We start from the raw sequence: 13,498 nt of genomic DNA, 5'->3' as shown, positions 1-13,498 counted from the left end.
ACTAGAGGTGCACCGAAATGGAAATTTTAAAACCAAAACGAAACCGAAAAAAAAACTGTCAGGCTGAAACCGATACAGGTCTGAACCGCGGCGCTAGGCGTTTGCTTACCGCGGCACCAGCGGAGCAGCCGCCCCGACGGAGGGTGCCGCCCTAGGCAAACGCCTAGTTTGCCTCGTGGTAAATACGCCCCTAGTTGTATGTAATAGCTAGTTGCATTAAATATTTTAGGATGCTTATAATACTTTGCCATGCTATGTCTTAAGGTTAGAATAAATATATGTATAATATTGTGTCTACAAATTGTGCTCACAACAGCAAAACTGTGGCATTGTTATTTTGTTGCCACCTAGTGGCTCTGTTTAGTAATATTTGTATTGGTCTCTGCTCTGAATAGAAAGCATTTGCATTATGTAGGAAAATAGAGATATATGTTAACATACTGTAGATGTGGTGGGTTTCTAAAGTGTATGTCTTTTTTAATATAAAAAGGTTATAATTCTTTTATAAAAGTCTGTGTATAGAGGGGGGAAATGTATATGCTCCTGATTTTTTTTTCTGCATTTTTGTTGGATTTTCAATTCCCCCATTATTCCTATTAAAAAAAAACATAGCTGCTTATTTTTCCTGGTATACCACTTTCTGCAAATTCATTTCCTACTGCATTTTAACCAGTTTATAAATAAAACCAATTTTAATTGAACTTATTTCCCATTTTCACCTGGAAAGTTTTCCAACAATCTAGATCTAGACCACTGTTTTAAAAGGATGTATTCTATCAATTATCGACAATACTCTTTTAAAGTTTATAGGAACAGGAATATGCTGACAATCATCATAGAACAAGCAAAACATTATTTAACTGCTTTCCTTTCATGCTGCGGATCCTTGAATCCCTTTCCTGCTAGAACGTGTCTCCCTGCGTGCAATCGGGATCAGGAAATTTGAACACTGTTTAGAGCCAGTGATGGCTGTTACATAGAAGCGATTGGGCGGCTTATAGCACCACCCGATTGCTTGTATGGTGCGTGGGAGTGTGTGGACTTCCCCCTGATGACTCTGGCCTCTCCCCTCCAATTACTGAATGTGGAAGTGATGTGTATTACATCGCTTCCGATTTCAGCCTGTCATTTGTCCAACTACTGTAGTCGGAGAAGAAGCTGATGGAGCAGATCTTTGCATCATCAGCTTCTTTGGGGTCCATAGGTGACATTAGGAGTCTAATAGACCCCTGATGGCTCCATGAAGGGGACCTGTCACTGTGTCAGTGCCATATTGGTAAAGTTAGGTATATATATATATATAAGCAAAATGTTTGTTTTTTCCATCTCCCTTACCTCCACGTACAAGCATATTCAAACGCAAACACGTAGGCAATTGCCATCAAACACGGTATATATCGCCACAAACTTTGGACTGCAAACAATAATTCTGGGGCCATCAGTCACTGTTAACACTAAATTGATGAGTGGCAAAAACTTTTAAAGTTTCACCTATGGGCAGTTTTGGGTATTTTTTTGTGATTTTTGCGGACGCACGCAATTTTAAGGCGTGTCTATTTACTTTGTCTATTTAATTTGTCTGGTGTCTATTTACAAAACATGACGCCATCTTTTAAATTTTACCAAAAAAATGGGTAATAAATGCTTTATAACATAATATAGGGAAGTTTTTTTTTTATTTGTTTAAATTTTTTCCTAAATGCCACACAAAGAAAGCTCTATCTGTCCCCAAACAATTATATAAAATTAATTTTGGTACATTGTTCCATGGCTGAATAAATGTCAAAGTACTGCAGTGCTGAATACTGAAAAATGGCCTGGACAGAACGGTTTAACACCCCGATCTTCAAGTCGTTAATGAAGTCTGTGGTAGTTGCTATTGGTGTGTACAATCTCCATGTTGGTATAAGGTTGGTTTCCCTCACAGTACACATCTATTCAACATGAGTTCAGCCTCATGGCCACTCAACATTTTCTGACAAGTTCTGTCACAACAAATTCCTCACAAGCCAACTTCATTCTACAAGTGATGGGGTTCACAGTAACTCACAATAATTTTTCATTCTGCAGTGACTATTATACGTATACAAGTAAGAGGCACTGCTGTGTTGGCCAGGTTTGCCCTGAGTTACACAAACCTCTTCATGGGTTTCTGGGAATATCAATTCATTTGGCGTAACAATCCTTTTGGGGCTAACCTGGTCCTCTATGGCAGTTAGATTGATGTGGTGATCATCTGGGATGGGAGTCGGAACACAGTGTCACAGTTCATAACACACTGTCAAAACAATTCATATGGTATTGAGTTCACTTATTTGATTGTCGAACACCATTTAGATCCTTGCTATGACAGTGAGGGCAACATTTTTTTTTCAAATATATTTGTATTGAGAATAAAGTATTTCAGGGTTACAAAACATATTGTGAAAAACACATATAGTTCCAATGTACAGGGTAACAACATATTTCTTTAGCGGACCTCAGAGACGAGCATCGGTTGTAACGGTCGGTTTCATAGTAAGTGCAGCCTGTGCATACTGAAGTAGGCTCGTCAAACTTTGTGGGTAATTGCCATGACCGTTAGCGGTATTGTGGGCTAGCATGGAGGCCCGCTGAGTTTGTAACGTCCAAGCTATGCAATGTAGGTATATACACTTTAGTTGGCACCGAAACCGTTCTTTTCCGGGTCCAATATTCATGTTAACATAGGTACATCAGAAGATGTGGGGGAAAGGTCTCAGGAAAGCATAGGTAGGTGGGGAAAAAGCGTGGTGAAAAGAGAAAAGGGGGGAGAGTCTGGCTGTGAGCGGCAGGGACCAAGTTGATGTAGTAGTGTGAGGTGATCTCTTCATCACAGAGTGAGGAGGCGACGATGGTCGCTGGTGGGCATACATTTTTCAATCCAAGGGGACCATACTTTTTCAAATTTAGCCATGGTGTTTTCCACCTGTGCAGTCCGCTTCTCATGTGACATCATCCAGTTAACATGCCTTTTGAGACTGGAGATGCTGAGCGTGCTTGACAGCCATGATTTAGCTATCTCTCTTTTAGCGGCCGTCAGGATATGGAGGCACAATTTAAAGATGGTAGTCGGGAGACCTGTCGGCTTACAATTAAGGAGGGCAAAGGTGGGGTCTTTGGGCAGAAGCGCTGAAACAGGGAAGAGATCATGTGAAATACTTTGTCCCAGTACCTTACAACTTTCGGGCATTGCCACCATATGTGGTAGAAGGTTCCCGGGTCTGGGCAACCTCTAAAACATAATGGGGAGGTTTGCGGCCGAAATTTGGCAATTCTCGTGGACACCATGTACCATCACATTAACACTTTGTAGTTTATCTCCAACATACTGACGCAGCGTGAGCTAGATTTCGTGTTTAACCAGGACTGCTGCCACATGTCATCCCCCAGAGGAGATCCCACATCTCGTTCCCAATGGGAAGTATAGGAAGGGGCAGATTGGTGAGGAGGCGCTAGCAGGTAGTTGTATAGTATGGAGATGGTTCCAGGGGGCATGAGGATTATCCCGGCAAATGCGTTCAAAGGGGCTAAGGGGACCTGCAGGGGATAGATGCCGCATGTGTGTGAGGATGAAGCTTTTAATTTGGAGATATCGAAAGAGTTCCTTAAAAGGTAAGTGGTAGTGTTCCTGTAGGTATGGAAAAGGTTTCACACCCGTGGGGGTCTGGAATTTCTCTAGAATTACTAGTCCTTTGTCCGACCAAGTCGCAAAGCTTGAGGGGTTGGAGAGGGCTGGGGGGGAAGTCAGGGTTACACAGAAAAGATAGTAGAGGCATATGTGGTGAAGTTAATTTCAGGCGTTTGTTCAGTGAGTCCCAGAGGCGTATGGAGAAGGCAGTGATAGGGTTTAGCGGGGAGGGTCTGTGTTTGGGTCGGAGCCAGAGGAGGTTAGCTACTGAAGTAGTGGGGTGGAATGAGTTCTCCAAAGTGACCCAGCGGGGGATCTCTGTTTTTGCATGGTACTTAGATAATTGTCCAATTTGTGCTGCTTGGTGCTGCTTGGAAGTATTTCACGAAATTGGGAACACCCAGGCCACCCCGGGTCTTGGGTGCATAAATGGTGTTTCAGGGGACTCTTGGGCATTTACCATTCCAAATGAAGTTCCTAACCTTGGATTGCAGGGAGCGCAGTATTGATGTAGGAACCGTCACTGGTAGAACCCTGAATAAATATAAAATTTTAGGTAGAAGGGACATTTTTATTGCCGCTATTCTGCTCTGCCACGACAGTTGGTACCTGGACCATGTTTTAAGTAGAGTCTTCAGCTTCGCGATTAGGGGTGGGTAATTAGCTTTATAAAGAGTGCGATACGATGGGGTTAGATTAATACCAAGGTATGGGAGCGTGGTGGAGCACCAGCGGTATGGGAAGTTTGCTTTTAAGTTTTTGTTGGAGAATCTTTGGATCTATCTTTATGGGGAAGTAGGACTAAATTTGAGTCTCCGCACATGATAATAGAGCCCGTGCCACTGGTTCGTACCTTACCCAATAAGTCTGTGAAAAAGGGAAGTTGGTCAGTATTAGGGGCATAGTAAGAGACTAGGGTGACTTCAGAGTCATTGAGGAGTACTGTAAGTATGAGGTATCGGCCATGGGGGTCTCGTACTACGGGGTGGCATATGAAGTTGGCTGAACGGCGGAATCCGATCAATACGCCTTTCTTCTTACAGGTATCGTTGGCAGTGTATATAATTGGGTACTGGGCGCTAAAGTATTTAGGACATGACGTTGTGGAGAAGTGAGTCTCTTGTAGACATACTATATCAGCATGAGATGAGCGGAAGAAATGGAATGCACGGGTGCGTTTATTAGGGGAGTTGAGGCCTTGGACATTAAGGCTCAAAATAGTGAGGGTCATGGTCATGGTATCGTGGGGGAGCTCCATAGGGGGCTAATGAGGATTAATGGTAGGTCATTGCTTGGGTTATGGCCTTGTCTCGTCACACAGCCTGACAAGGAGGGGGGTAGAGGAGATAGTGGGGGAGAGAAAGGAGAGGGAAGGGGATAGAGGGTACAGGGTAATAACAAGAACCAAAAAAACAATTTGCAGTAAGTACTGCAGGCGGATATAATCCGCGTCAATGTTGTAACATTGGGAAGAGGGGTCCATATGATCCCTAACTACCCAAGGTCGAGGAAGCACATTGACTAACTCCCCCGGACAACCTTATTCGTTAATATACCGAAAACTTCATAAGGAGTAGTATCCAAGAACTCTAATTGTCATATCCGGATACAATAATACTTAAGTAGACCTGGATTAGAGCAGGTAAAACCTATAGGCAATGCCTAGAGAACATTATAACATATGCAACAAGTCACATTCCTAAACTTATATAGAGGGAGGCGGGAGGCCAGACTCAGGAACCAGGTTAAGCTAAAGGGGTTTCTATATGGCACCTTCATGGTCATTGGCTGTGGGGGTTTAAATCTGCGAGTGGAATCGGAACTAGGTGACAAGAGCTCATGAGGCTAACTTCACTCTCGCAGGGTTAGTATAGATCAAGACAATGGTGCCCTCAGGAGGTCATTTGAGTCTGCTCGACTTGTGTGATCCCCAAGTCTTTCCCCCTGCATCCCCCCCACAAACCAGCTATGCAGCAAACGCCGCAGGGGCATGTGTGTCATGAGGTCTGGTTCGCTGAAGGCTCCGAAGTGCTTAACCTTATGGATAACATTGGCAGGTAACGCCAGGCCCAAGGGGTCATACCTGCAACAAGTACTAGCACAGTAGTTCTTCCGTGGGCACTCATGCCACAGATAGCAGTAACAGAGGTGGGGGGCAAATGAGGGCCGAAACATCAGGGGTCGGTTAATTCTGCCTCAGGGAACTGCTGCCAAGGGAAGTAGTCCTGTAGGGATCGTTGGAGGCTTCGTCAGGGTGTCCATCTGTAGTACTCAATGATAATTTCATTCACTGGATGTCGATGTGAATAAATACCTGACGCAGGATTAAAGGTGATCAGTCTGATGGGCCTTGCCTAGGTGTCATCTTTGTTGCTGGTCCTCGAGACTCCCCCGAGTGATTGTGGTCAGAATCACTGCGGTTGCGTTTTGTAGACAGCAGGAGAGGTGGATGGGCCTTGCGCCGCGGTACGAGGATCATGTAGGCTGAGGGCAGACATCTTGGCTTGGGTTTCCTCCAGGTTGGTACAGGAGTGTTGCCTTCCGCCATACGTAAAGAAGAGACGAAAAGGGTATCCCCATTTATAGGAAATATGATGCTTGTTCAGCACCTCCAGGCAGGGCTTCAGCTCTCTCCGCTTGGCGATGGTAGATGGGGCCAGATCAGTAAACAGTTGAAATTCATGGCCTTGGAACATCAGCAGAGCCTGGGAGGCCCTGTGTCTGGCAGCCGCGTGGTGGGTTTCTTTTGTACGGTAGTAATGAAGTTTGACCAGTACATCGCGGGGTGGGCCGTCCGGTTTTTTGCTGGTCAGTGTGCGATGAACCGTATCCATTTCCAGACGTTCAGCCGGGAGCTCTGGCGCCAGTTCCTGGAACAGAGCTAATGCAGTGGAAAAGAGGTCTGTGATGTGTTCTGGGAGGCCGCGAATCCGCAAGTTTGACCGGCGGGACCTATTTTCCATATCCTCTAGTTTGGCTATCAGAATTTTGTTATCGTCTCTGAGAGTGTCTATCTCTTTCGTGTGATCTGCCAGGTCGTTGGTGAGATAATCGTATCTGTCCTCAAGGGCCGCCGTGCGGTGACCTATTTCTCGTATCTCCTTTAACAGCCAGTCTGTGATCTGCTTAGATTGAACATGCAGTGCTTTCTGCAGCATGGTGTCAAATTTTTGTAAAAGTGCAGTTTGTGAGCGTATCTGTTGGCGTGGGTTCACCTGGTCATCGTCATCCATGTCGCTGCTGGAGGCCTATACAGCCTGTGAGATAGCTGTACGTGCTGCAGGAGACGACGCCATTTTGGCCGAGGCGCGGGCCATGGCCTCTGCTATAGGCTTGCCTGCAGTTTTGGTTTTCTGTGTGGTTTTGGATCTGGATTGCGACATGGCAGGCACCGGGTGTCGCACCGAGGGTAGGGTGAGTGGTTTTCGGCAGATTAGGAGCTATGTGCTCCGTGCTAATAGGGGTTATGTCCGGAGGAGTTGCGGAGCTGTCTCACTCACCACCCGTCATCGACAGCCGCGCGCATGCGCCCGTGAGGGCAACATTTTATCCAAAACCCACTTCAGGCCAACAGTGGGGAATTCTTACCTCCATGCAAAAAGTGCTGATCATCTCCGGTGGATCAAGAATGTCCCGAAATGGTCAGTTTTGCCATCTACATACAACATGTACAAGACACTGACTATGTAGAACAGGCTTCCACTCCGAAACAAAAATTTCTAGAGAAAGGCTATGAGGAACCTTTGTTAGATAGGACTATACAGAAACACCTACATTTAAAACCATCAAGAAAACTGGTCAGGAAGGAGGAACAACATAATTGTAGCTTCATTACCCAGTACATTGTTAATGCCCCCACCATCACTAAGAAAGTAGAGACACATTGGAGCGTCCTGTTGGAGGATTCGGTTTTCAAAAACTTTCTGCACCCTATACCTCCCATTATGTTTAGAAGGCCTCAGGATATCAGGACAACAGACTTAGTAGATATTTCTTCAGCCAGACAGGGCATTAGAAATGTGGTGTACCAAACTGTGGTACCTGTAGTTTCATGTGGCATAGGAAAAAGAGCTTTGAAGACACTAAAGTGGAGGTTTTAATATCAGACAGTTCATCAACTGCGGTTCTTCTTGTGTTGTCTACATTTTGCTTTGCTCCTGTGTGAAACTCTACAAAGGGAGAACCACAAAGCCACTGTATGTAAGGTTCAGGGAACATAAGGAATATTGTCAATCAAGTTGATCACTACTCCATGCCAAAAAACTTTGCCCGCCACCATGATGCTGACCTTTCTGGCATGCGTGTCTATGGTATTGAACACATCCCTGTACTCAAAGATGAGGAGGCTGGGGATCATGGTGGACACCCTGGTGGTGGGCACATAGACCGGAGAGGAGGTAGCAGCACCATGCATGAAGCCCTCAGCCCCTTCATAAGTTGGGCGTCCCTGGTTACCAGGTAACCAGGGACGCCGATCTGTCATTACGATGAGAGCTTAGGAGAGCCGGCGGGGATATGAAAGCTGCCCGGCTGGTTCCTACGTAACCAGCCGAGCTGTTCTGTCATTTGGATGAGAACTTAGCAAAATCGGCTTTCATATCCACGCCGGCTCTGACAAGCTCTCATTGTAATGACAGCTGGTCCCGGCCAATAGAAAACAGTTGGGCGGAGCTAGCTGTCACTGCTAGCTCCGCCCAATAATTTTCTCCTTTTCCCCCACTTTTTTTGACTGTTTTTCTATTCTGCTCGGTACCACAGAGGTACCGAGCAGAATAGCCGAGCCAAATGACGTTCGGTGGCATTCGGCTATTCACTCACTGCTGTTTGGCCTCTATGAGAATAGGCCGAACAGCAGCAAGTAGCTTGCCGTAGGTTCGGCTCATCCGATCCAAATGTTGGATCAGGTGAGTCACACTCCTTCTGCACCACCGAAGCCAGCCGCAGCAAGCTGATGTACGGATGATTTTAGTCGGTGTACGGCTGAAATCAGCCGTACAAGCCTGAAGTGAATAGCCGAACAGCTTCGGCTCACTTCACTTTGGGTCGGTTATTCACTCAGCTGCCTACGGCAGCTGTGTGAATAACCCCCTTAAAGTTAGTATGACTGCAGCAAGCCTATAGCTTCACTATTGAACTCCCAAGCCAAATACAAATTTTTGGCAGTTTTTGCCATGTTTCTGCCTTATATCTGCTTTTGCTGTTACCTGGGTACTTGGTGCCCAGCCTTTATTCTTATTATGCTTGGTGGAATTTTAAAAGGAAGTGGCTTAGGCTTTTCTTTTTGCCCCATTATCTCATAAAGCAGGATTGCCAGGAGCTTCACAAACCATTCGGCACTATTTTGTATCATTTTCTGCTCTGTATTTACACACTTTTCTGGTTTTTGATTCCATCAACTTGAAAAGGACTTCCAGTTTGGAAATCCAAATTTCAAAGGTTTGTGAATATTTTAAAAAGTTAAACTGAATCACAACTGATTAAACTTTTGAAAAGTCTACTCATCTCTACACTTCGGTCATGAAGAATATTAAGTTTACATAAGAGCACTGCACTCAAGACTTGGCACATATTTATTATTGTTTGATATAATATTCAGTACCCCAAAAAACAATCATCTTATTATTATTATACCATTTGTCTACCTTTTAGTTATTTAAGAGTATGCAATTGACAGAAAATGTACCTTGATTAACAGTTTACATAATAAATCAATAAAAAGACCATTAAAAGTATGTATAAAACAACACAATGGAGTTTTTAACTTATAAATGAGGTGTCAATGCTGTGTGTGGTGCAGCAATTGTTTACTCATTGTTAGGCATTTCTTATTTTGTAGCTAGAGAAGGCAACACCGAGGTTTCTTACATAAATAAATATAGCAATTTATTTACCACAATTTATCTAATGTTTTTCCAGCTCAGCTAAATTGCACATTGTCAGCAGGTCAGTAATTAATATAAATTACCTAGATTATGTTGCTCAGGCAATTGGATAATTTAAGATAAATTACTGCAAGTTGCCTTAACATGATTAAAATAATATGGTCTTAAGGTGTGCTTAAATGCCTAACTGTTTATGTAATTTCAGAATCTAGAAGTATATAGAGGTGTATAGCTGCTTAAATGACCCTGTGTATAGCCACAATTAGGAGAACGTGTGTGTGTGTATGCATATATATCAGTATCAATTTTTTATTTTATTTTTAATTTACCCTTTATTTTAGTCCTAGTGATCCTCTTATTATTAACCATGCTCATGCTCATTCTTGTTATACCTTCCTTTTTCACCCTGTTGTTTTTTTTAACTGCTTCTATGTGGATCACATATTACTGTGTTATCGTTTTGTAATGTATAAAAAAACCAATACAAATTTAAAGAATACAACTTTACTCCATTTGTACATCACTTTAGCATGTATTTTACCAGTTTTGCCAACAATATAACTATTTGGGATCTGCGTAAGTTGGCCAAGTATGTTTTTTTTCTATTTTATATGCATAAACTATAGAAAAATTCTTGGAAAAAAATACCTCCAATATAAAGACTGATTTTTGTCAATTCAATATGCACATAAAAAGCAAAAACTGTCCTGCCCTAAAAGGGTGAAAAAAACCTGTTTTAGGTAAAAACATTTCCATGACTTATGTGGTAATCTTTTACATGGATAAACCCTACATTTAATTGTAAGCTAATGTGTGGGCAACATATTATAATGTTACTGTGGATGGTAATATGCCCTGCCAAAATGAAAAACTAAAGGCTACTGGCACCACCTTACACATCAGAAACTAGATACAGAGCTCCTCATTTGTGTGTGTGTGTTCATGGAAAGACTTCTGTGGTGGATCTACTGTGTTTTTTTCTTTTTTTTTGCTACAAAATACTGTCGAGGAATAGGACACAACTGCTTGCTATAACAAAGATGCATAGTCCAAGGCCTTTGCAGAAGGTGACAAATAAAATTATAATTATATAATTAAGTCATATAAAGCAGAAAGAAACATTTCTGCAAAATATGTCACTAAAACATTCCAGATGTTACAGATGAGAGTACATTTTCTGTTGGAGATTCATCATTTTACAAGTTACTGAAGATGGAGACTGGAAATGAAGAATATCACAGCACACTACAGGGAAACATTTGGCCTGTAAATACTGTATATACTATTGTTACAGTTGCCCTTGGCATTTGACATAGGCTCCCCCAGGGTGCAAAGTCTAAGGGGACTATTCCCAAAAGGGTGAAGAGTTTGCAGCAGTGAACAATTTAGGCCAAAATAGCTGCTTTGGAAAAAAATTCCAATTCAGCTCACTTTCCAGTTCAGCTATGTTGTCCTAGATTGTTCACTTCTCTGGCCTTCTCCAAACTCTTCACCCTTTTGTGAATAGGCCCCTAAGTATCAGTTGGTCTTTACTAGAGCACCCCACAAGGGATGATGGCCAGGAAACCTAAAAGCCCCAAGCTTTTGTTGCTGAAAACTGGCACCCACCAGGTCATAGCGCAGAGGATTACCCCACCAAGGGGTGGCAGGAATGGAGGATGGAAAATGGAGGATGAAGATACAGTGGCAGGAGATTAGAGATTAGTCAGATTAAAGCAGGGGATGAGGCAGGTGGTTAGCAGAATGCAGTCAGGTACAAGCAGGGGCTGAGGCAGGTTGCTATCATGGACTAGTCAGGTACAAGCAGGGTTTTGACAGGCTGCTAGCAGAGGGTAGTCAGGAAGTTCATGTTAGCAGTAAATAGACAGTAGAAAGGACAGAAAATGAGTGAGTAGTCAGGCAATACAGGTCGTCAACAATCAGGCAATAGCATGCTTCAGTGTTATAGCTCTAAGGCAGCTGCTAAGAAGATACAACACCAGCCTATTCAAAGGCTTGTGCTTAAATACTCTCTAGGCAACTAACAGCATTATTAATGTGTGCATGGAAAACCAGGACTCAACTATAAGAAGAGTGACAAGGAAATCCTGGTCTTTTACTAGGCAAAGGGAAATGGAACAGGGCTGGAAGCAAGCAATGTCTGAACAGAGCTGAACAAAACTGTAATACTCCCCCTTGAGCATCAGCCCCATGCCCCAGGGCTAAGCTTGTCCAGATGAGTATGATTAAAATTGTTTGCAGGCTCCCAAGAGTTTTCTTCATTGCCAAACCTTTTACATTTGAATAGATCCTGAAGTTGCCCAGTGACTCCTCTTGAATGCTCAATAGCTTCAAACTCCTTTGTCAATAGGACCAGGGAGAAGTTGTGATAAGTAGAGGCATAAGACAGGATGAATCCCTCTACCAGTTAGATTTGGCCACTAGAAGTTCCATAATAAAAAGTCTCTCTTTCCTAATAACAGTCCTTAGAAAAACTAGACACAGTCTACAGAGTTAGAAAGTGAGAGTGAGACTGTGTGGAGTAGCCATGTCAAAAGGAAGTGACAAGGACACTACATTTCGAGAATGATGAACAGGTATTTTCTGTACTTGCTAAAAATAGAAAACTAATGCAGTCACCATATCTAAGGACAGTAAAGTGGATGTTCCTTATACACCAAGCTGCAGTAAAGACTATTGTCAATGGTAACCAGAGCAAGACACAGAGGAGAAATAATCTGTGTGTGTGGAGCCATTGAAACCCTGCGTAAATTAGTGCGTGGGTGGATGCTAAGGCTCTTTTGCATTAAAATTCTTGAATGCAAGGAGCCATAGATTATGATTTCTATACTGAAGTGCACTAATTTCTGGGAAATCTGAACACAAACTTCTGAAAGAAGGCAGTCCCAGCATAGTTGAGTCCTACCTACCCTATGTTATATAATTCAGCTAACTGTAAAAAGCTGAATGCACCTTTAGAAGAATCACTCATTCCAATTCTGTGCTGTTGTAAGTCCTGGTCTTCAGAAAAATGCAGGGGTTGACGTTCAACAGTTTGTGTTCTGTTTTCACATTGATTACATAGGTGTGCTTTAGTATATAAATCATCATTTATGGCTTTTACTGCTGAAGGCACTGTATTAAATAGGTATGAGTATGTAGAGAAGGTGTCATGTAAGCGCTAAGTCTTGGTCTTTAGAGCGTCTCCTTTTTGCAGTGTTACATAATGAAGATATGCAGACCAACTGGAAAAAAATTTAAACATTAGCCTTGGTCTATCATAATAGCTCCCAATGCATAGGGAAAGAAAACCAGAAGAGTAAATATTTGCAAAACTGAAGCTGTTTGTTGTTTCTGTGCACTTTAAATGAGCTAATGTATTTCAAAAGTACAGTTGTTTTTATTGTTATGTTTTATTGTTAAGCTTGTTATATGTACTATACACAACTGTGGAAGAATCAGGCTTTTTCTTTAAACCTGATCAGAATCCTATGTAATTAGGTTCAACTGTAATTTAACCAAATCATCCATACAACATATGTATGCAGAGCTAGTAAATTTATATCCAACAGGGCAGACAGATGGGAAATGCAAGCATATGTGGCATTTTCACTGATTTTTATTTGGAAAGAAGTTATCTTCCTTGTTGTTTTTTCCCCAACATACTTTTGTCTTGTAATTGAATCAAAGTCTAGGATCATTTGTTGATTCAGTCATTAACATTCATTTTTTGCTTTAGTTTAACAGCAATGCCCATGATGTCAGCTGCTTCAACCATCTTGTCCAGGCAAATGTTCGTAATAAAAAGGTTCTAAAAGAAGCAGTCAATAATATAACAGCCAAAGGGACAACAGACTACAAGCAAGGTTTCAAGTTTGCTTTTGACCAGCTCCGAAATGTAAGTATTCAAGTTTTTAAGTAAGTCCCACAAATATAAAATAAGAAACTTACAAACATAATGTTCATTTTAAGTTACCAACAACATGGT

The 13,498-nt window shown here is 42.5% G+C and overlaps 1 protein-coding gene across 1 annotated transcript in view; it reads left to right on the top strand.

The window, feature by feature from the left end:
* Positions 1–13,498, top strand: part of CACNA2D1 (calcium voltage-gated channel auxiliary subunit alpha2delta 1) — a gene marked incomplete at its 5' end in the record, with an annotated part of 205,838 nt that overhangs the window by 47,175 nt on the left and 145,165 nt on the right. Inside the window, one exon of the mRNA XM_018563565.1 lies at positions 13,250–13,408. Coding sequence (XP_018419067.1) covers positions 13,250–13,408 — 159 coding nt within the window. The remainder of the gene's footprint in view (positions 1–13,249; positions 13,409–13,498) is intronic.

Source organism: Nanorana parkeri, unplaced genomic scaffold (assembly GCF_000935625.1).
Source record: "Nanorana parkeri isolate BGI_ZX_2015 unplaced genomic scaffold, ASM93562v1 scaffold676, whole genome shotgun sequence".
Lineage (NCBI taxonomy): Eukaryota > Metazoa > Chordata > Amphibia > Anura > Dicroglossidae > Nanorana > Nanorana parkeri.
This window is presented reverse-complemented; position numbering and strand designations above follow the sequence as displayed.